This window comes from Xiphophorus maculatus, chromosome 20 (genome assembly GCF_002775205.1).
Source record: "Xiphophorus maculatus strain JP 163 A chromosome 20, X_maculatus-5.0-male, whole genome shotgun sequence".
Taxonomy (NCBI): Eukaryota; Metazoa; Chordata; class Actinopteri; order Cyprinodontiformes; family Poeciliidae; genus Xiphophorus; species Xiphophorus maculatus.
In genome coordinates this window covers 29,875,701-29,899,414 of record NC_036462.1, presented here as the reverse complement: position 1 = coordinate 29,899,414, position 23,714 = coordinate 29,875,701, and the positions used below count along the sequence as shown (strand labels likewise).

The following is a 23,714-nucleotide window of genomic DNA, read 5'->3' as shown; positions in this document are numbered from 1 at the left end:
GTAAACTACACTTTGGGCCACTTTTGTAGGTGAACATTGTACGTGTTCTTTTATTATTTTCTGCAAGCCCTCAGGGTCTTTTTCAGATTGTCAAACAAGCAAAGAACATATTCCTTTGTTAAAAAAAAGTCCCAACAACAACAAAAAAGGAAAATAGTTCTATTTCGTTCTTGGAACTGTTTAGACGTTTCCAAAAATAGCTTCCAGAGATTTTAATGGTAAAGAAGACACCAGAAGTCACGCTGAAAAAACCCCCAAAAAACAAAAAAAAAAACCCCACCCAGAAACTGTTATGCAGCCGTGTGTTTACTTACCAGCGATAATGCACATGATAATGGTTGTTGCAAAACCACAAAACGGCTATTTCTCCTTCCCTAAAGCTGTAGGTTTGACTAAAACCGCAAAATATCTCGACAAAAAGTTATAACTTCTGAGGCTCATTATTGTGTCATCAGCAAATGAGGCATCATTGTGTCAGCGCAGGAAGTTCCTAAATCTCTGAGTTCTTTAAAAAGGACCTAATTCCTCAAAGTGGAGCAATACGGATATCTGCAACTTTGGATTACGGCCGACAAAAATATATAAGGTAACGATGACACACGTTTTTTTATTTGTCAACAAAGTTCTAAATACTTTCAACCAACAGCTTTACACAAATCAGTGGTTGAAGAAATGTTTCATGCTTGACCTTTTGACATTTTTGCATAATCAGAATGGTCAACACAGAAGTTATATAAGCAGCTCATGCATGGCAGTCATTTTGTAGCCTCTGTTAAATCATGACAGCGTGACATTGGCTTTCTGTGGTCCCTGCGAGATCAAAAGGCCCTTCTTCTGAGACAAAGGGGTATAATTTTCCATTTTTAACATAAGTCAGTGGAGCAAATTTAGCTGTAGACACAAACTATTTGAAATGCTGCATCTGCGTCGTGGGTGTTTCAGTTGTTGACAGTAGCCACCAAGGCAGCCAGAAGAATCGTGTAACAATGGGCAATACAAATGTTAACTGACAGTACGATATATATATATATATATATATATATATATATATATATATATATATATATATATATATATATATATATATATATATATATATATATATATATTTGTCAGATAAAGTGACTTCTTTGAAATACACACTACATAAATGTGAAATTTTATGAAAGCAAGTGCTGGAATCCAGATTATCCAGAATTAATCTGGTTTGCAGGCCAAAAGAGGTGCTTACTTCCAAAAAACAAAATCTATCATCCACAACATGAAGCAAAAAAAAAGTAACTGCCACTATTGTAAACATAAGTAGTGAGTGACTGGTTCCCATTTATAAACCATATCTAAATTTGCCATCTTTTTTTAAATTATTTTTTACCTTTTTGCTTCTGAAATTTTTTCAGATTCTTTCAAACACTTAAGAAACACTCGTGCATAAGAAACATCCGAACCTCCTCTTATAGAAGGAAATCAGATAATAACATATATTATCTTGTCATGGGGAGTTTTGACTGTTTTTGATCGGATGCTAGTAGATTTGCATAAATAAACATATGGAGCCTGAATTAAAGATTCATTACTTTGTGTTTTTAATTCACAAGTTTGACATTTATGTTGCGTTTACCTTGGAAGTACAATCTCGGTTGAATGACTTCACAGCGGAGCTCAGCATGTTCTACTAGCTAGTTGGAAAACCTGTGGGACTTGCTAGCCGCGACTATTAACACTGCAATTTATTGGAGTCAAATATTTTCAGATTTGAGTGAACGACTGGAGATTTTCTTAAAAAAAACTAAAAAAAACTACGAAAACTAAAATCTGTATTTTATTACTGTGCAGTAGCATTTTATAGTTTTTTTTGTAGACAAAAAGAAAACTGATAGTTAAATAGCCCTTGATGCCAGCATGTCATTTTTTTTTCTTTAATTTTGGAGCTTGGAGCTTCCAACTTAAGCATGTTTATGAAAGATAAATTGTCCAAATCAGAAGATTTTACTGCTCAAAAGTCCGTGGTCATATCTGCTGGTCTTCCTCATAATGTGCAATAAACTGAGAATAAATTGATGCTGACGAGCTTAAAGACAGTTTTCAACTATGAGTTAAACATGGGAAAACTCCAAAACTTATGTTTGTGTAAAAAAAATACACATAATCAGTGGAGTTTAAGAGGTAAAATAATGGCATTTAACATAAAGGGGGTGTCAGTCTTTATGGCGTTGGCCAAGTGTAAAAGAGTTCAGAGAAGTGGTTTGACATGTTGGGGAATATGCTATTTTCCATTAAATTAGAAGCTTGGTAATTAATTAAATCAGTAATAGTTTTTTATAGTAGTTGTACATGTCAGATGCTAATTTAACATTCCCATTTGTCTGTTTCTCTCTTTCCTAACTAGTTTTTAACTATCAAATATTCAATAACTTTATTATCAGCACAGTGTAATGTCCAAAACACCATGCTGAAAAATCTCCTGGTTGTTTAGTCAATCTGTGTATAGCTGTACATGCAGCTGGAATGACTACCAAACAGGATGTTTTTGTTTTGTTTGTTGGAATATTTGATAAAAAAAAAAAAAAGAAAAAATCCAGATTAAATTTTTTCTGGAAATTTAGAAAAAAAAAAATGCTTTAATGATTTTAGTTGTTTCGTAATTACTTTCATAAAAGTGATTGGTCCAGCATAAAATGCAATTGGATCCTATTTTAACAAAAATACATAAATAAACTCCACATTAACATGATTTTATTGTTAATTGGTGCCAAAATAGCTGTGGAGTTTACTGGCTGAACTCGAAATGAAGCGTTTCTGGTTTCATGGAGAGCCCTCTGTGTAACAGAACTGGGGCGTAGTGTTAGTGAGAAAAACAGTCATAGCCAGAACAACATGATAAACCATTCAGGGACCTCAGTGAATTGCACTTTTGTCCCAGCCTGAGAATACAATGAGAGCATAAGTAGGTTACATGGTTATGTGGCCATAAGCAAGAGCTGGAATATTCTTCAGATTTAGAAGAAACCGAGTAGTTCTCTGTGACCTAATAAAGTGTTGGACAATCCAAAAACAGATAATAACCTTCCTGGTTTGGAAGCTGTGCCATTGACAACGTTGAAGTGCAAGCAGTAGATTGGGCTTAGATTTGACATGCCTGCCTAATTAGTGCGATTATCACACAGCTGCACAGGTTGAGAAGATTTGAAGTGGTTTTATCAAAAGAATCATTTTCTCGGGGAATGTCTTGTACTGACAGATCTATTTCAGCTTGGGATGTGCAGCTGCTGTCTGTGTGAATATACAGAAGTGAACTCAACAAGAACTTTTTTTTTTCAGAGTATTATTACACATGAGTAAATACATAAAGTCATCCGATTCATTTTAAAGTGCCTCAAGCCACACACTTTAACAAAGTGGCACATGCAGGGTTCCTATTATTTAAGTCAAAATTTCATACTTTTCCATATTAATCAATCAATCAATCAGGTGTATTTGTGTAGCACATTTCAGCCACAAGGCTGTTCAAAGTGCTTTATGTGATAAAAACACAAAATAAAAAGTCTTAAAAACATCATACAGTAACAAATGTTACATTTAGTCAAGTGCCATCATCAAAATCATCAATGGACATCAACTATGTTGGTCAATGTTCCAGTGATTATGGGTCAAAACATATTCAAATTTCCAGAAGTGGTCAAAGAGCGCTTCATGGGCCACTTTAAAAGTTTGAATACCAGAGGTCATGGATATGGAATGACATAGGGAATAAGTCTGACAGTACTTTCTCCATACTTACCCAGCTCTGGAAATTAAATAAAATTGTACACTTTCCTACAATCTTCCAGATTGTGTTGGAACTCACAGAAGCCATTATCCTCTGAGTTGGCAGAGGAGTACACAGCCTTAGATCCAGCCAATAATACCAAACTCTTTTGACCATCGGTTTTAGGATAATTAGCTATGATATTTGGTGATATAATCCCTAACCTAAAGATTTGACTTTTAATTCCACTGAAATGGAGGCAAGGCGAGGCAGGACTGTGTGTATATCACCATTCATACACATGGTGATTCAATAAGACATTAAAAACTTGAATCAAAAGAAAAGCTTGTGACCAGGCGTCTGCAGAGCTGAATGCCCATAAGGGAATTCAAGTGTGTTGGAGAAAGGATGCATCTAATGGTTACAGATTAGTTTTGATATTGACCTCTGACAAGATTTGAAATTCTTTAACGTCTTAGAGAACATTTCCAGTACCAGTTGGACTCTCATTGAGGATGCAGAGTCAAACCTAAATGCCTAACGAGGCGTCGTAGTAGTGCAACAAAAAAAGTGACGTCTCATACATGTTGCAGTCACTAACATTTTTCTGTCAGTCAATGGATAGTGTGGTGCCATTGTCAATACAACTAGTGGGAGGTCTGGGAGTAGTGCGGTACAGGCAATGGAAATGGACTGAACAGCGTACTGACCCCATGCCACACGGCTGAGTGGAAATGAGGCCTTGGAGTTTAGTTGAGTTCTAATATCTGGCCTTCTATTTTTTGGACCAAAAACAATGACTCACATTTTTTATTTATTTATTTTTGAATTAAGATACTGGAAATTCTGACCCATCCACGCATATTTTAGAACATCCTCACTCAGCGACCATGGGGGACTACGGTCAGATTGCTGATGGAGAAATATAAACTTGCATGTCATCAGCATAGATATTATATTGCAGTGTTTCTCCCAGTAATTTGATCTAGGAGGATCATGTTTACATCAAATCCAAATGGGACACGAGAAAGGTGCCTTGAGGAACCTCGCATACAAATTTGATTGTGCAGATTTATAATTACCTACTGACCTAAAGTAGTTCCCATCTGCCAAATAATATCTGAACCAGTTTAGCGAAGTACCAGACAATCCCATTTATTTTTTTACTGTTTCAGTCAGGATATTATCAGCGGTTTCTGACGTAGAACTGGAGTCCAGTGGACCCAAAACAAACTTTTTTGATGTGTCTCTATGAAGAAGGAAGCAGCTTTACCAATGTAGAGTCAGTGCTGTTGTGTGATTGAAAGCTACGAAACATTGACGTTTATAGGGTTTTTTAAATGAAAAATAATGAAATATGGTAAATATAGTAATATTTGCCAAACATTGGAGGTTAAATATAAGCTTGTTAATATCAGTGAGGTATTTTCAGGGCCTGGAGTAAAAAACAAACAACAACAAAAAAAACAAACACATTGAAGGTCTTTATTAACAGCATCTTAATTCGATGAAATACTGTTGATGATATTTTCCCGCAACTTAAATTCCACAAGCTAATCCCAAATACCTCCCAAATCCCTGAAATATTGGATGCATGTTTCACTCCTCTGCCCAGAACAATTACATATTCTTAGGACAAGAATTTCTGCTTCCCCTTCATTCAATCATCACATTGTACTCCACACCACAATGCCTCACGTTGCTCCCGGACTCAGGATGGCTCAGAAAAATGGCCGCAGCTACGTTAGCCTGGCGTGTTTAACTCCTCCTTCTGCTTGTGTCCTTGGGTGGGCTGGGGGGTCTTCAGCGCTCCCTCAGACCTGCATGGCCTCTACAAGCGCCGCCAAAGACCTCCCACCTCCGAGACGCCGGGGGTCCAGGTCAGAGAGAGGCTGACGCCAAGAGAGCGGGGAACCCTTCGCTTCCCCAACACCGTCCCATTCACACCTGCGCCCTGTGGGGAGCCTGAGGCCCATGGAAGTCCTGAAGGTAGGCCTGTTCGTGTAAGTAGTTCCTCAACCAAATCTCGTAAAAAGTCTTTCTCATCTTAATTTGAGTTAATTTGCTCCGATGAAAGTATTTGTCCTCAGAGATTTCGGTTCCAGCTCTTTGAGAGTGGGCTATGTTTAATCCATAGGGGGGGATTATCTCCTGAGAGAATTCCTGTTTCCAGACATTTTGGCATGCAAACCACCTAATCCTATTTGATCCACTACACTGACAAATTTCCATTCTGCTGCAGCCACCCTGTGAGATTCTAATTCTAATCACAAATCATAGTAAAGCAAATGAAGTTCTATACTTCGCGATATCAACTTGTCGCATTTTAAGGTTTAAAATTCACTCGGCCAGAGTTTTATGTCCGTGTGAGTGAAATTCCAGCTGTCAGACACTGGACAGGCCTTGGAGTTTAGTTGAGTAGTAGCCGATTCCTTGTAGCTGATTGCGTTGGGTTTTCTTTGATTTTCTGCACAATCAGGTCAAAGAAAAAACTATCATCATCATTTCCGCCGATTATCACGGATACGCGTTTTAATCGCTCTAGGCTGGATACGATCTGCTTGTGGGTGACGGAGACATTTAAGTTGTTGACTCGTCTGGAGAACAGGTTGCTATTTATATTCAGCTCTGCAGTCGCTACTAGCCGCGCAACGCAATCTGCAGATCCATACCCCCTGCAACTTTAGCATGAAAATCCAATCCCGCTGCGGTGGTTTTTGGCACGTGGCTTTTTGTTTTCACATGGCTCTCCAACTGTGTGTGTCGTGGAAAGTTGCTTTGAGCAAACTATATCTTTACATGTATGAATTACTAAAGATATTAACTTATTTTAGCTTGTTATATGAAGGCATTGCATAGATTAGTGTTTGACAGATGAAGGTTTCTAGTGAAACTCAGTGGTTACTAGTTACACCGACTAGATTGCTGTAATTATGGACAGTTTGTCTGTAATTTGCCATTTTTTACAAAAGTTGTTTACAAAACCTGAACTTTTACTTTTTCTGGAGTTTGTTTTGAGTATATTGATAAACAAGAAAATAATCAAAAAAATATTAACACAGATGAAAACCGAAACTCAAACACTTAAGGACTGCGACAGCCCCGAGGTTGTCATAAACAGCTTGTACCTGCAAATTTCACTTCATTTTTTGAAAAAAAGTGGATACACCGCAAAAATCTTACCAAGTATTTTTGGTCTAGTTTCTGGTGCAAATGTCTAAATAACCTTGAAATGAGACAAAACCAACTTATAAGTAACTTTTGAGGAGCTTGTCTGAAGTCAATAATTCCTTGATGTTTTTTTTTAAGTACATGTTCCACTGGCCGGTTATTTAATCTATAAAAATACATTTTCCCATGATATACATTTAGTGAAAAAAAATCTGCCAACAGTTTTAAGACTTAGAAAAAGCTCCTATATGTTGCAGAAAAGTTACTTGTAAGGTATTTTTGTCTTATCTTAAGCATGCTAAGATATACACTGGAAACTAGACAAAATATACTTGGTAATTTCTTAAAAAATTTTTACAGTGTACTAAAACTATAAAGTACTAAAACTTTGTGCATTTGAACACAAAGTAAATTGCATTGAGATTAGCCTAAAAGTTATTGTGGTTTTAAATCTAAGATAAAGTTTTGTTTGCACTAACAGAGTGTTTCTGTTGTCCGTGTTCTGTGTCAGTGAGTATTTAATCCATTGTTCTTCATAGTTGTGTGTAGCTCAGTCAGTGAAGTGACTCAATCTGTGAACAAAAAGGTGGCCCATGTTTAGGGATGAAAGCAAAAACTGTACATAGTGGCTGCAGGACATTCCTCTCTGACAGAATGACTAAAATAGGTGCTTTCAGTTGTTGGGGGGACTTTATTTGAAAAGTCGATTAGAGGGGCGCCACATTGTTCAGGTGCATGTTTTAGTTTTCTTAACTGAACCAAAACCCGACAAATTCTGCAGCACATCTACATGCTAAGGTTGTCAAAGTCAAGCTAGCATTACCGACCTATTCCCCTTCCCCTCAATATTTAATTTTTTATTAAAACTTTTTTCTGGCTTGTGAGATGTGATACCCTTGGATCTTGTTATCTAGATGTCGAAGTATTGGCAATTAATAGCAAAGCACTCTGTCCTTTTTTCTTTTGTAGATCTCGTGTACATTTGAGATTTAGCGTTTTATGCTACCGACGTGATAATTCATTGTCTGCGAGCAGCTTTTTGCCCTCACCACATTGCAGCGCATCTAAAGTTCATACAGTCAGACAAGTCTAATATTTTTTCCCCTCAATACTTGCAGTGTTAGCGTCAGATTTTATAAAACTTTTTTTTTTTTGATGTTTTGCTTTTAAATGTAATTCGCCATGCTCTCAATGCATTTGTATAAATCCAAAACCTAAACTTTGGGGTTTACTTAAGTTCTAAATACGCTGCTGTTATGTTGAGGACAACTGTTGTAGAGATTTTGTGTGGAAACATCCAGCATTCATCATTCAGGCTTCACACCCTTGTTTATGAGTTTGCAGGGTCCACGGCAGTGAGAAGAGTCTTTGTGTATCTGGGAATCCAGCTCGTTTCCCTCTGAGTTGTTTTGAGTGTTCGTGCTTCTCAAGATGGTATCGGTGCTGCTAGAGACGACTGTTGTTGTTGTTGATCTTCCCGACTTATCTGGCTCAGGCAGGTGGGGAAAAACGTACAATTAAAACAAAAATTCAGGGCAAGTTGTACGACTTTCTCTCATCTCCACAATGTCAAAAGATGTTAAACACAGGCTAAAACATAGACAGATGCGTGAGACAAGCTGCTCTTCAACCAACACTCATTTTGTAGCCATCAGCATTTTTCTGAGAATATACTGGTTGGACCTTTTTGGCTACAACTCTGGAGGAATAGAGTTTAATAAAACGGGTCAGTTTTCCAACATCAACCTGTTTGTTTGTTTTTTTACTAGTTTTATGTATTCTGAAACTAGTTTTGATGTGTTTTGGAACACCCAACAACAATGTAAGTTTTAACCTCTTGCCTGTTGAGTTTAAGGCAAGTTTGTGGCATTAACTAGCCGCTCACCATCATGGCAGACAGCTGTTGCTGTGTTGTTTGGTTTAAAAGCCTCACCATGGCTCTGTCTAGTGATTTAACCTCTGAATTAAGCATTTGAACATGACCATGTGGGAAACTGCAATTTTCCATTGAGATTTTTCTTGGTCGGCACCCTTTTCTCTTCACGGTGAAAGTGTAAGCCTTGTTGAGTGTAGCCGTGTTTACATTGACCATAAAATGGTGCGAATTGGAATTACGAAAAGAAATTTGTTTAGTGGAAACACAGCCATTTAAAAAAAACAAAAAAACAAAACCCTTTTTGCACTATGATGAGGGTTTTTTTGGCCGCACTGAAATTTGTTTTGCAAAACTGTAATGGAAACAGATTTTTTTGCACCACGTGAGACACGTGATCAACAACCGGATGTTGCCACTGGAGCAAACTGCAAAGAAGATGACAGGAAGTGGTAGGCGGATCACCGTTTAGTTTTTATTTTTAAATTTGTATGACTTACCACGTCAACAGACTTATTCATGTGTGGTTTTAACTGAGTGTCTTATTTTATGGAAACGTCGCAATTGCAAAATTGTGTCTTTTCTACGTTAGCGGAATATCGACAAAGATTTGCTCACATTCGTGGCGGAATGGCAGCGAGCTCCTCTCCTTCTCCTGCTGATGGCCAGATGGGTAACAGGTGTGTTCCTGCACACCTGTCGCTGCAGCTCCAAAACAGAAACAAAACCCACCGCACCATCTCAACGACCCGGATTCCCTACCTCATATTTTGTTTTGACCTCACTCTGCAGAAGACTTTTAAATATAATTTCATGGCCTTAAAAAAAAAAGCCCAGACTTTCAAATTTATCTGCTTTCATTCCACGTGCAGATGTTTGTGGCTCACGGTGACCTTTGCTTCAAACTGCAGGCACATTGAGCCAAATAATGCCGCATCTTTGTGCTCTTTGATATTCCGGGCAGGCATAAACTGGAGCTGCAGTCGAGCTAAGAGAGAGGCTTTTGTCGACGAAAACCCGGAGTGCACCTAGAGCTGTGGAGATGCTTCAAGATAAGGTTTTCAAAGAAACAGGACATGTCTCCGCATGTTTCCAGAACAATCCTTTCCTGTTTTTTTTTATTTTTTATTCCGACTAAGTTAAATCCAGCTGGCATTTGACTCGCTGCTCCTATTGCTATGGAAACGTACAGGCGGCCATTTTATTTGAACTTTTTCGCTCGATGTTTAGCATCTTTTCACAGCTTTAACGAGACTCTGCCTCTAAGTTAAACACTATTGTCCCCAAACTTAAGCAAGTGCATGTTCCAGATCGTGCAGTGGAAGGACAATGTGTCTAATTCTTGGAAGAGGACGTTGCATTCTTGCTGCTGTTACCCAAAAATGCTTCAGGGTGTTTAGCAAAGACGTCTCTTTGTCCGGAGCGCCTCCTTTTCATGGAGCGGCCTGCCTCGGCTGTCACTGCAGACAGTTGGGAAAATGTAACTGAGGGAACGAGGAATAAAACTAGGAAGCAAAAAGCCTCCAGGCATCAGTAAATAAAATGGGGAAAAGAAATCTCATTCTTGTAACCAGTTTGTTACCTCACGACCCCCCTACCCTCTTTGGAGTCAGTGTGTTCAATGATGTGGAAATAAACATTTACTCTTCAGTCACATGTTTTATATGGATTTTCAAACTTCGATTTGCAAAAGGAGAGGAAGCTGCACTGGAGCAGTTCACGGTCCGCACTGGTCATTTTCCCCTCGATGTCGATTATCTCCGGCCGCTAACTGTGAAAAATGAACACATTGTGTTCTGCAGATTTGAATTTCGAACGCCCTTTTGTCTTGAGACGTGTCCGAGGAGTTTTGCAAATGTAGTGAACGGGGGAGGCAAGTAAAAATAAAAAAATTCCCACGTTTCTCCACGAAGAGCGCATTTCCGCGTTTTTGGACTTTCTGAGAGCAGCGGCGTCATGTGGGACCTGAACAGGGGAAGCGAATTATTTTGTCATAGATATGACAAAAAATAATTATATATTAAAAATAAAAAAAAAAGTTGATGCATTATCACACATCTATCCAATTGAGTTTATATATCTTTGTTCTTGAGGTCATGCTGGGGCCTTGCTCTGTTGATCGAAGGTCAAAACATTGAGTTTGTTGAGTTTTTTTTGTGGATGGCAGTAGAACCACAGGGGGAAAACAGAGGAGTGTGACTTTTTTCTGTCTCATGCAATACTGTCATGACAGCGAAAGTTGAGTTAATATGTCTTTTTAAATTTTTTTTAATAAAAGTAACACACTGCAACTTTAAACACTGAAAAGTGTGGCTTGAACTCATAATTTGTGAAATGACTGTCACAGTCTTAGTCAGCAGTGCAGTTGGTTCTACTGGATTTTTATTTTGCGGATTCCAGAGGTGGCTGAGTGCTAATCCAGACCAGATTATTTACATTTTTATTTCTCAAAAATTCAGAGAAAACACTCACCAATTTCTCGTCATTTTCTAGCTACGCTTCACTTTGTTCAATCACATAAAATCCAAATAATACATAAAACCTTTTGATTCAGCAGGTCTGACTGCTCTGTAGGACTCTGTATGTAGAATAACAGCAGTCCGCCTGTGGAAGTGATTTTCGCTCTGACCAATGTCTTTTCATTGCGAGGGAAACTGCCGCAGGGTGTAGAGTTAATATTGTTGTCTCTTTTTTTTCTTCACTTTTTCTGGCATGAATTCCTGGTAAAAGAACAGCCTTTGATTCTATCCAGAGACTTGAACAATTTGAGTTTTATTTAGTTAATTACTCAACTATTTGATCATCGAAGAATACAAGATCGCATGTAAGAAGAGACATAAAAACAGAAAATGTTGTTGTTGCAGTTTGAAAACCACACATGGACCATAGATTTGGGTATTTAGATTGTGTAAATCCTCTTGTTTTACCAATGTATTCAAATTAAACCAGCTCAAAGCAGGAGAGTGTAGAACTCCTTTCACGTCCCGTCCATCATGTTTGACTTGGTCATTAAAGCTGGACTGAGGAATAGAAAAAGGAATAAAAAGACATCGTATTTCCTTCAAAAGCCAGATTCTTGTCTTTTTTACAATGATATTTGTTAATAATGTGTAGTATTGTTCATTATCTTGGCAGAAAGAAAAACTCTTAATTAATGTTCAGTAAGTTCAATTTTTGTGCTATGTTGAAAAGTATTTGGCTGAAGGCTAATTTTCAGACAACCTCATTTTCAGACAAAGCTCCCTTTCAGTTCTATCTGTCAATACGTTTGGGTTTAGCTTTAGCCCAAAGCTAACTAACTGTTGCCCTGAGCATTAGCAGTGATCCTAACCTCAAAGTGGAACTGCTGTGCAAAATGCAGTTTTTAGAAACTCTAGTAACTGTCCAAGTACTACAAAACCTCAACTCTGCCCTTTTCTGGCAACATGTTAATGTTTCTTGGTGTCTGGAAAATGAGCCATTTATTAAGTCACAATTGGCAGGAACTGCTCCCAACCTGGCAACCCAAGCAGAGCGGGGTCAGCTGGTTTTACCGCTGTGTGCGCTGTACAATGGCTGCTGGGAAAGACAAGTGTTTGGTTGTTGACTTTCCATCCAGAAACCACTTGCTGCGTTCTTGTCGGTTGTGCAGGAGGCTCCACTGCTTTTGTTTCTGCTTCTGGGTTTGACTCGGGGTCAAAGATGTATGGTTGTACAATTCTGTACCTGTTCACAGCCATTTTCACATGAGGGTGTATTATGCAGGATTCATATTTTACAAATTTTTGTATATTTGGGTTTCTATTGCTTCTAAAAACAGCCAAAGAGCTTTAAAGAACTCTCCAAGACATTTTCTGGCAATAAGTCTTTTGGTGTCGAAAATGAGCCGTTTCCAAGAACCTCTGGAATGTAACATCACAAATCAGCAGGCACTGTCTGTTACCTAGCAACCCAAGGGGTTTTGTTGTGGACTTATCATCCAGAAACCACTTGCTGTATTATTGTTGTGCAGGAGGCTCCACTTCTGCTTTTCAAAGATTTATGGCTGTTAGATTTAATTGTTAAAACTGTTCGCAGCCATTTTCACATACAAGTGTAAATGTTGAGTTGGTAGTGTGGGGTTAGGGGGGCATGGCCAACAACATCTTATTTGGATTTAAAGTAACAGGACGCCCTAAAACAGCTCATTCTGAAAGAAGCTCAAAACAGTCAGAACAAAGCAGACTAAATTCTCATTATCTAAGAATGATTTTGTGCAAAAAATGTAATGAACATGTTTTGAGTAACCCACACATCTTTCCTAATTTATTTAAAAGAAAGCATTCAGTCATTTGAATCAAAATGGTGTATTAGCCTACACACATTTGTGAACCAGAAGAAATTTTTACAGGCTTTCAAATTTCCATTTTCCAACAAAAACTGGAAGAAGGGTCAACCATGGACTGGACATACTGGGGAGTCTCTTGGTCAGAGTGGCAGAGCAATTCAAGTCCATCCAGTCATTGTGAGCTGGTGTTTCCAGCAGCCATTGGGCAAGAGACAGAGTACGCCTAAAGTTAGCTTGTTGGGTAAAAATCAACCCCTAGTTTTACCTTCTTCTAGACCTTCGTCCAACAGGCAGACTACAATTAACGCAGAAACTCAACATCGTCGTTCACAACTCCTCCTTCTTTTGGCTGATTGGCCCGGATGAAAAGCGTCCTGCTAAGTCAAACTCAATCATGAATCTCTTGTGAGGCGTTTTCTTACGAAACCACTCAAAGGCACTTTTTTTTCCTGCTCGTATCACCATGAGAACCATATTAGAAATTGTGGAAAATCTGGAAAAAATCTACACTGACTATGATGGCTTAAAAACACTAATTTGAGATTTATGAAACCTTTGCCGTTTGCTTAGACATGAAATCATGACTTGGTCGTATCGTTACGCCGATATCTAGAACAGTTTGGAGAGGTGAACACTGAAGTTTTGTGCTATGAAAACAAAACAAACGTCCACGATGGACTTACCAGTTTGTCATTTCTATTTGCTCACTATCTTACGGCTAATAATAATCCAGTACTGCAAGTGCCTCAATGTGCTCTTGTGCAACAGGTCTTATGCTTTTAGTTACCGATTTCCTAAAAGAGTCATTCAAAGACTTTTTTTCCTTTTGAGTGGTAATCCTCTCCCAGGAGATGTAACTAAAAACAGACCCATAACATTTAATGGCTTTAGCCCCAAAATCTTCCCGACTTATCAGGTTTTAACCGGTTTGTCTTTAAACTAGCCACAGGCCACCGCAAACCAGTCCTCATAACCAGCTTAATGTAACCGGCCCGTCGTTGGTGGGACTCAGAACCGTTTGAAAAGCTCCCCCGTTGTGGTATTTCAACATTTTAGCAAGCAGTAAATGCTAAATGTCTTCTTTTGACGAAATGCCCGAAGAGTGGCCGGATGCCAGGGGAATGGGAAAAGCTGGAGTGCGGAGAGGAGCTGATGTGAATGGATCCGTTTCATTTCGGGGGTCAAAGAGTGACGACTATCTCTCGAAATGTTGTTGGTCCTAAAGGCACAAGTCTAGAACACAGACCCATGTGCTTTCCCTGAGAAGGTAATAAATCCCTGTCTCACAAAGAGCCTATGAATAAAAGCAAGAAGCCGGGCTCGCTCAAGGGTTCGATGCAATGCAGCTCTTGTTAATAGTTCCCTTTAAACCCAAAGGTTTGGCTGAAGGAAAAGGGCAGACTACGAAGTGGAAACAAAGAAACACTCTACTATGAGTTTACAAAGAATGCTTTTTTAGTTTTTTGATCATATCAAGCTGTGTTCAGCCAGCGGCCACTCCCCACCCCCCCTCCTCTGTATTTGCGTTCACCTCTCCAATTAGAGAGTTTCCAGCCGTCCACAAACAGGAAGAAAACTTTCTGTTCTCAGCGCGTCACACAAGATCTGGCGGCGACCATTTGCATTATTAACTGGATAATTGAGAACACCTAGCGACACATGAGGACGCTGTTTCTAAATGCCTTGACTAAATGCCACAGACTTCAAAACGCTGTTGTGAACAAATAATCGTGAAACAATCTCTCGGTACACAATGTCCATTCTGTTCGGTTCATCCTCTTTATTTCCGGGCAGCGCTCGCAAGTGCAGATTCACATCGGTTTCAACAAATGGATTAGAAGCAAAAGAACTGGCAGCTGAAGTGTACAGACTGAAATGAAAACAATTTGGTAACACTTCATTTGAAGGGGTGTGCATAAGTCTGACATGACACGGTCATAAACATAACACCTGTTATGAACATGAAGGAGACTTTATGAATGTTTATGACTGATGTCATGAAGTGTCAAGGGATAAATAATGGCACATTTAATGCAAACTTGCATCTAACTCGCATAAAAATTCCACTAAAACTGTCAACTTTGCATTAAAAGTGTCATCATTTACCAAATAACACTTTTTGACAACAGTCCTTAACAGTCATAAACTCTCCTTCATGTCCATGACGGCTGTCATGTCATGTTTATGGCAGCGTCATGTCAGTCTTATGCACACCCCTTCATATAAAGGATAACCAAACATTTTAATAACACTCAATTTGCCCAAGGATGGATTATTTACAAAGGTTTGTTCAAAAACAACAACAGTGTTGTGTCAGCAATGTTTTTTAAATCACTGTTTTCATGTCAAAATGTAGTTTTCTAGTTCCTTAACAGATGAAAATAACCAAAAAAAGAAAAAACATTGAAACTTATAACTAGACCTGAAATTGATCAGTTCCAAATCAAAGTGTTATTATTTCCAAGTTTGTTTATTTTAAAAAAAAAACAACTTTATTCTAGAACAAATATGAAGTTGGTCTCCTTTTGGTCTTTTCTGGTTTAGCTGTTCACCAAACCAACATGTTTAAGATCATCACATATCAGACAAAGACAAGTTTTCAAATCATGATTTCATTTATTAAAGCAATAAATAAATAAATAAAAATATCCATACCAAACTGGAATATGTGAAAAAGTAACTGGTCCTGAAGCCTAACGACTGGGTCTACCGTCCTTTTTTTGTACTTAAATTTACACAAGAGGATTTAACTTTGAAACCCACAGGAAAACCTCTTTTTGGTTTCGTGTGGGGATTTTTGTGTGCGACAGAGTCGAAAAAGAAAGGAGAAGCGAAAGGGAGAAAGGCGCGGAAAGATTTAAAAGGAAAGAAGATGGGAATAGAGAGGAAGTCTCCCTCTAAACCTGCAGAAAGAGAGAAAACAAAACCGAGAAACCACCAACAACAGACGGAGCGTCTGCGTATTGTAGAAGGAGATTGAGCAATTTTGTTATCTCTGATATTTGAATTGAAATGACGTGTAGCGTGAATCCTCTGACGTTGCCATCATTCTCATGCTAGAGACTTTTGTGACATGTCTGAAACAATCTGAGGGTTGGCTTTTTAAAAATGTGATATAACTGGAAATGAGTGTAAGACACGGTGAGTGGAAACGTTGGATCATTTTTACTTAAAGCCATAGAAACAAAAGGGCGAAAAACAATAGTTGTACAGTAAATTAGCATCATCTATTCCTGTTTGGGTTTTTTTTTTTTTTTTTTTTTTTTTTTTTTAGATACATGCATTTTAGTTTTAGAAAGTAAATAAAATCAACAAGTTTTAATAGAAACAAATTGACATTTTGAATTTCTAGGTCGGCGAGCAACTCCAACAATTCTTTAAGACGAAAATCGTTGGTATGGCTATAAAAATCCACATTCTGGTCTTTGTGACTGAATTGTTTCTGTCACTTCCTGAATGGCTGTTCCAGCCTTTAAAAGACTTTTCAGAAGCTGCCTTTTGTGTGTTTTTTTTCCCCGTCTCTTAAGATAACTTCACACTGCTCCAGTTATTTTAAAATTAAGTCTTCAGGGAAGAAAATTCATCATTAATAGTGACCCATTGTGTGTGTTTCAGCCCAGTGCCTTTTCCTCCGTTGGGTGAAATGTTTTGGATCACTCTTGCACTGAGAGATGAATTTCTCTACCGAAAACTGTACTGGAGGATAGAATCGTATCTCAAGATCATTTTCTGTAACATGTGGCTTTGCGACCGTTTCTCGGTTTTCGTCTCCTCTGCAGTGATCGGCTTCCTCCCCTCCCCACAGCTGAGACGTCGAGAGTTTTAGCAGGAGAATGAATCTCTGAGCTTTGCTGCTAAATGCTTGTCCGACTGACGGCATGAAGGAAGGATTTACACCTGCATACTGTATGTCCTCTTTGCATAATTGTCCGGTTGGCGTGTCTTTTTGGTGTTTGTTGGAGCTAAAAGCTGATCTGTTTCTCACGATTCTTTAATGTTTTGTGCTTTTAAACACTGGAGCAGTGAGTTCATAAAGTCAGATTCAACAATATGACTGATCTATTCAAGTACAAATGATCAGAAGTGCAATGAAACTGTTTGCTTTCAAGATTGTTACCAAGTTTTTTGTTGTTGTTTTAAGTAAGGCAGCCATATTGGATTTTCAGAGTTTTTTTTAGAGAAACCTTTAGCTCTCACTGTTTTTTGTGGGACTCAAGAGTTTTATGGCTCTTTCTGTTCATTTATAGACTTCAAACTGGGATAAATGGATAAAGAAAACTCTTTGTTTCGCTGATAGCTTTTGTAACATGACGCATCAAAATCCAAATCTTGTTGGACTCATTGCTTTTAAAAAGGCTGTAATTTGGGAAACTTTTCCTAGTGACACCCTGAATGTGAATGACAAGCTAATGGAGCTTCATCCACTTCACTTTGCAACCGGACCAGTTGGCATGTTTAACCTCTAAAAGTCCAAAACAAAACCAGCAAACAGGCTTTTTGCTTTCTTTCTTTTTTTTCTGTAAACGCTGAATACATTTCAGCTTTTATCAGACTTGTTTGTCGGGGGGACAGTGGTGTCAATTGTGTTTCTGGCACTCAGAACAAACGATGTTTTATACCAAATGAGCAGAACTAAAGATTAAATGTTAGTTGGCCTTAAGCAAACTTTAGTTTGCAGACCACTAGCCAATCGACAGAAAGGCGCCTTTGTGCGCTGGGGGCCGTGACGTCAAAAGGCCTTCATAAAGACATAAATTCATAGTTTAATCCGGAACAACGCCGAGGTGGGAGGACGAGTCTTGATGTCCTCCTCTTGTTTCTTAACGTGCATAGCTAATGAGGCTTCTTCCCCGGATAAATAAAGCAGCGCCAACGTCGGCGGGACGTCAGATTTGGGCCGGCCGGAGCCTGTCGGAGGCGTTCCGAGGCGTCAGGGATTAAAACCTTTTTTTGTTCTCTCTGTTCGTTCTAATTTACAATCCCAAAATGCTGGAGATGCTTGAATACAGCCACTATCAGGTGAGATAGTCTTTTAGTTCTGCATTCTTTGTTTGATGACTAATTCAATTTCCAAGATGCCTGGAGACGTTTAAGATGTGCAAAGAAAAAGCAAAAAGTCTCAGAGTGATTTGTAGCATCTAATGCTAACGGACGTTTACATTAAAGCAGAATGGGGAGGCATTTCTGTGGTCATGTGATGTCAGCTAAAGGCTCAGCTGTGATGTTTTTGCTCCATTTCCGCTTGAGGTTATGAAAATAGAATGAACATAAACAGGGTTCTGATTGGCTTTAAAGGCAATTAAACACGACATGTCGTCTGAAATGTGGTCAGGAGTTTCCTTTAAATGGATCTAAAAACTAAAACTGGAATGACTGGGAATTTTAAAGCTGGAAACCTCTGTTGAAACCTCTAGAAATCCATTCACATTCAGGAGGTTTGATTCATAAACTGTCTTAATCTGGACAAAAGCTGTAGCATTAAGTAGAAAAATGTTAACATTTTTTCGTTGTTGTCTCACAGGTGCAGTCCCACCTGGAAGGTCCGAACAAGTACCACATCCAGCCGGCTCAGAGGCAGCAGGTGAGGCAGTACCTGTCCTCCGGTCTGGGCGGGAAAGCCGGCAGCCAGCCGCCCGACCACAGCATGCCGCCCGGGGCCGCCGGCAGCGCCCCCAACAGCCCCATGGCCCTGCTCACCCTGGGCACCAACTGCGAAAAAGAAGTAGGAGCGTTTCACGGGTCGTAGCAGACATCCTGATGCAACGTGGGAGGTTTTACCAAGCTGTTCTCTCTCACACAGATGGATGACGTCATCGACGACATCATCAGCCTGGAGTCGAGTTACACCGAAGACGTCCTGGGACTGATGGACCCAGCTCTTCAAATCAACAACCAGGTTATCTTATTTTGCCTTATTGGTTGTTTTGGGTTTTTTGGTTTTTATGACTGCATATTAATGCCATTGTGGATAGAATACATTTCTGCCAAATCACTCGGACTGTTTTAGAAAAAAACTTGGACATTTCCGAGTTTGAAAAGTCACAAATTTCCATTTTTTGTCAAATTCCAGACATTTTCCCCTTTTGAAATTCAGAAATCTTTGGAAGTTTTTCTAGAATTTTTCTGAGCTTAAAAAGTCTCACATTTTCCAAATTTCCCATTTTTAGGAAATATTCTGACTTTCAAAAGTCAGAAATTTTGAGACGGATTCATTCATTTTCCATTTTTCAAATTCATAGCAGTTTAAAATCTTCCACTTTTGAAACTCAAAATTTCCAATTTGTTGTTTGTTGAAAATTTCTGAGATTCTTTTGGATGCAAATTTTCTCCTTTATTTTCTCTCTCCAAAGGCTCTAAAAACGCCTCCTTAGTTTTTTTAGTTTTTTAAATTAATTTCTTCCCTGAACAAAACACTGACTCCTGCTTCACCCTCCAGCTGCCGCTGTCTGGTAGTTTACTGGACGTGTACAACAACCCGGGGCTTCCGCTGCCGGGCATCGCCATCGGCAACGCCTGCGCACCCAACATCAAAAGGGAATTCACAGGTAAATAATTGAAGATCCAGATACAAATTGCATCCATACTGCGCTTTAAACACAGACTTTGAAAAAGGAAGAAAAATAAAAGGCTACTGTAAATACTCCTGATTGTTTTCTCTCCCTGTGGGAAGAACAGTTAGAGAGGAGCCATGTTAGAAAACACAATATGAAATTGTTTCTGGACAGGCTCATGTGAGTATTTGTGTGTAATTATAAGTGCACAAGACACCATTAAGTCAATGCTTTGCCAAATAATCACTTCAGGTCCAGGCATGAAGCAGGTTCTGGACAAGTCGGGATCCTGTGGCCAGTTTGAAAGCTATCAGAGGCCAGACGGCTTTCCAGTAGGTAAGAATGAAGAATGAAACGTTTTGTCGTCGGACAATGTGTGTTTTGTGTTTGACTAAACAGCACGCAGTTTAAAAAAAATAAAATCCTTTGCATTTACAAAAAAAACCTCAGATAAACGTGAAGCTAAATTACCTGTATGAGTGTTTTGAGACCGTTTGTTCTCCCGTTGCTCCACAGAGGCGGAAGTTCGCGCTCTGGCCAAAGAGAGGCAGAAGAAGGACAATCACAACCTGAGTGAGTCGGTCGCACTGAAGACAAAATGAGATGTCTCTGCGTTTCTGTTTCTACTCGTGTTGAACAGAAAGGAAATGTAGTGGAATTCAAAACACCAATTCCTCTTTCTGCTCCTCCGTTCGGATCACGTCTAGTCGAGCGAAGGCGGAGGTTCAACATCAACGATCGCATCAAGGAGCTGGGAACCTTAATACCCAAGTCGAATGACCCGTAAGTATTTATTTTGTTCACTTTTGTTGAATTGGTGACTTTATGTGACAGGCCACATTTTTCAAAGATAACAAACAACAAAGCTTTCCTGTTTCCTGCCTGTCCTGGAGGGACGGCTGCAGCGGGACGGTTCAGCTTTAGGGACGTTCATCGAAATTCCTGTCAAATTTCAGACCTGAATACATTTTTGATCTGTTGGAAAACTCTTGTTCTGTGCTGACGCGTTTTCATCCGGTCTGACTACATTTGATGTTTTTAGAAAGAAGAAAGGGCAAAGCAATAAATACATAAACAGTCTGTCGATGAGTAAACTCTAGAAAGAGACGCGGCTGTCATGGCGACCAAAGGACGTTTAACAGAAGGTCGACTGTGGAGCTGAAAACACACGAAGGCCACACATTTCAGATTGTCATTGTTTCCGTTTGTTTTGTTTTTTCTTTTTTGTTTGTAAAAAAAAAAATAAGAATAAAAATTCAATTACATCTAAATTTTTACCTACTCATCAAAATTCTGGACTATTTTGTGTTGAGCTGTCAGGTAAAAGTCCAGTGAAAATAAGTTACAGTTTGTGGTTGTACTTAAACACACACACACACGCACACACACACACACACACACACACACACCCAAAAATAAATAAAAAATAAATAAAGAAAAAACTTTCAAAGACATTGTATAAATCACTTTGTTACTACTAATTGTTAGAATTAAAAAAAAAAAACATTTAGAATTATAAAGTATTTTGTACATGAAAATGTATAAAATAGTAATGTATTTTTTTAAATATTTTTCAGTAGGAAATGTTTTTGGATGGGATCAATTATTTATTTCGTTTTTTCATGTACATGCAAGCCACACATTTTAGATCAATATTTATTTATTTATTGTTTTACTTTATATTATTTTCCCTGCTACTGTTTTGTGTTGGGTTATGCTCATAAAATAGAGTTAAACTTTGTTTCTTTACTGTTAGAAAAAAAAAAGTTCAATAAGGATGAATCACTTGGTGAGAAACTGGACAAGTGACTTGATTATTACAAATTAGTGAGAGGAAATTTTAAAAATGAGTTTCATTTTGTCAGGAGTGAATTATTTATTTCTCATTTTACAGATCATTAAGTGGTAGAACTTTAAAAAGTTATTTCTTTCTGAGAATCAAGACATGTTTTTTGACATAACCTTTTTTTTTTTTTTAGAAAACCCAGCATCACTTCTTTGGAAGCGTCTCTTTTTCTGAACACACGCGCCTTGACATTTATCCATCTGCCCGTCGAGCCGCTCAACAGCGGGACTTTGTTCGCGGCGCTCTCCCTCTTCCATGTGTTCTCTTAAAAGTGCATGACTTATTGACCCGGGTGATCCGTGAAGATTCCCGCGTTGTTCTGGTCAGCTGGTCAGCTGTCTCCTCTTTGTCTCCTGTGTTTCCCCCAGAGACATGCGCTGGAATAAGGGCACCATTCTGAAGGCCTCTGTGGATTACATCAGGAGGCTGCAGCGGGAGCAGGAGAGGGCCAAGGAGCTGGACTGCAGGCAGAGGAAGCTGGAGCACGCCAACCGCCACCTGGTGCTGCGCATACAGGTGGGCCGGAGCGGCGTCCGCGACAAGCTGACCACGACTTTACGCTCGATTTGCAATCGAGGGCAGAAGGAGAGAAAAGACAATCATTTTGTGCATAAAAGATCATGATCGCACCGAAGAGCCCACTGCACTGAACCCATTGAATACCTCCTGGTTGTTCCACCAAATATTGATTTCTGAACTCTTCCGGAGTGAAAAAACGTTAGTTTTGTTTGTTTTCTTTGCATTATTTGAGGTCTGAAAGCACCGCTCCTTTTTCGTTATCTTGACCATTTCTCATTTTCTGCTACTTAGAATTTTAGAGACATGTTGTCAGTAGTTCATAGAATAAAAAAACAATGTTCATTTTACTCAAACATATACCTATATATATATATATATATATATATATATATATATATATATATATATATATATATATTTACACTTGTAAACTTGTTACTGTAAATTTAGTTTATCAGTGTATGTTACTTTCAAATAGTTGAAATAATATGCTACACTTAAATACCACTCTGCGGTTCAAAATTCTTTTTTTAGCTCAACTCAGTATGCTAATTTAATTCCTTTTAAAAGATCAAAAAATCTTCTTTTTTTGCTCATCTTCCCTCCAATTTTCTGAGGCCCCCACTTTGAAAAACACTGGTGTTGACATGTTGGTAGTGGGGGAGGGCCCAAAAGGAAGGAAGGAAGGAAGGAAGGAAGGAAGGAAGGAAGGAAGGAAGGAAGGAGGGAAGGAGGGAAGGACGGACGGACGGACGTGTTAAGGTGTTTGATGATGTCCCTCTGGTATTTCATGCAGGCGATTAAAACTCTGCTTCGTGTTCGTCCAGGAGCTGGAGATCCAGGCTCGGGCTCACGGTCTCACCGTCGTGTCGTCCCCGTCGCTCTGCACGTCCGAGCTGATGGCGCGGGCCATCAAGCAGGAGCCCGTCCTGGGCGACTGTCCGTCCGAGCTCTACCAGCACAGCTGCACCCCGGACATGTCCCCTCCGACCACGCTGGACCTCAACAACGGCACCATCACCTTCGACCACATGCCCGCCGACGCCGGCGACTCGGCCCACTACGGGAACTCCAGGACGTGTAAAATGAAGGAGCTGGTCAGGGACAACGGCCTGGGGCCGGTTTCGCCCAGCGACCCGCTGCTGTCCTCCATGTCCCCCGAAGTTTCCCACCCCGCCAGCAGCCGCCACAGCTCCAGCTCCAGCTCCAGCATGGAGGAGAAAGACCATGGATGTTAGCCCCACGCCACAACCAGCGGCTGAGCGGGCGAAGGAACTCAGAGGTTGTTTTCTTTTCAAAGGAGATTTTGTAAAAACAAAAGAAACGTTTTTCAATTATTGCTGATTGATTATTACTTTGAGCCAAGACTCTTCAGACCTTCTCTCCGTGTTTTTCATAAACTTCTCAGAAATACTTGACAAACACCCGACATACAAAACCTTGAAAACCTTGACGCAGCCTGTTTAATATTTGTTGTTGTGTATTTTACATTTCATCAGAAACTGGATCTGCCCCCCCAAAAAAGTGCATTATGAAAACGCCATGTTGTTGAAATTATAAGAAAGAGCAGAAATATGAGTTTGAAACATGTTTCATCTCAACAATTGCCCCATATTTAGGAAATAAACAGCCAATCCAATAATAATAATTTTTTAAAAAAAGTTTATGTAGCATTTATTTATTGTAAAATTGTGTCTTTTTTC

The 23,714-nt window shown here is 39.2% G+C and overlaps 1 protein-coding gene across 2 annotated transcripts; it reads left to right on the top strand.

Annotated features, from left to right (window-relative positions):
• The first annotated feature begins 525 nt into the window (after nt 1–525).
• On the top strand, nt 526–23,714 carry LOC102228313 (microphthalmia-associated transcription factor-like). Of its 2 annotated transcripts, XM_023324479.1 has the most exons (10): nt 526–586; nt 5,553–5,748; nt 18,617–18,817; nt 18,896–18,991; nt 19,532–19,640; nt 19,899–19,982; nt 20,163–20,219; nt 20,354–20,429; nt 21,861–22,008; nt 22,839–23,714. In XM_023324479.1, exons 3-10 carry the CDS (start codon nt 18,740–18,742, stop codon nt 23,247–23,249), a joined length of 1,059 nt encoding a protein of 352 aa, XP_023180247.1. In that variant the 5' UTR covers nt 526–586; nt 5,553–5,748; nt 18,617–18,739; the 3' UTR covers nt 23,250–23,714. The 2 variants fall into 2 exon arrangements, with proteins under 2 accessions (XP_023180247.1, XP_005808522.1); XM_005808465.2 differs by lacking the exons at nt 526–586; nt 5,553–5,748 and adding an exon at nt 17,972–18,114.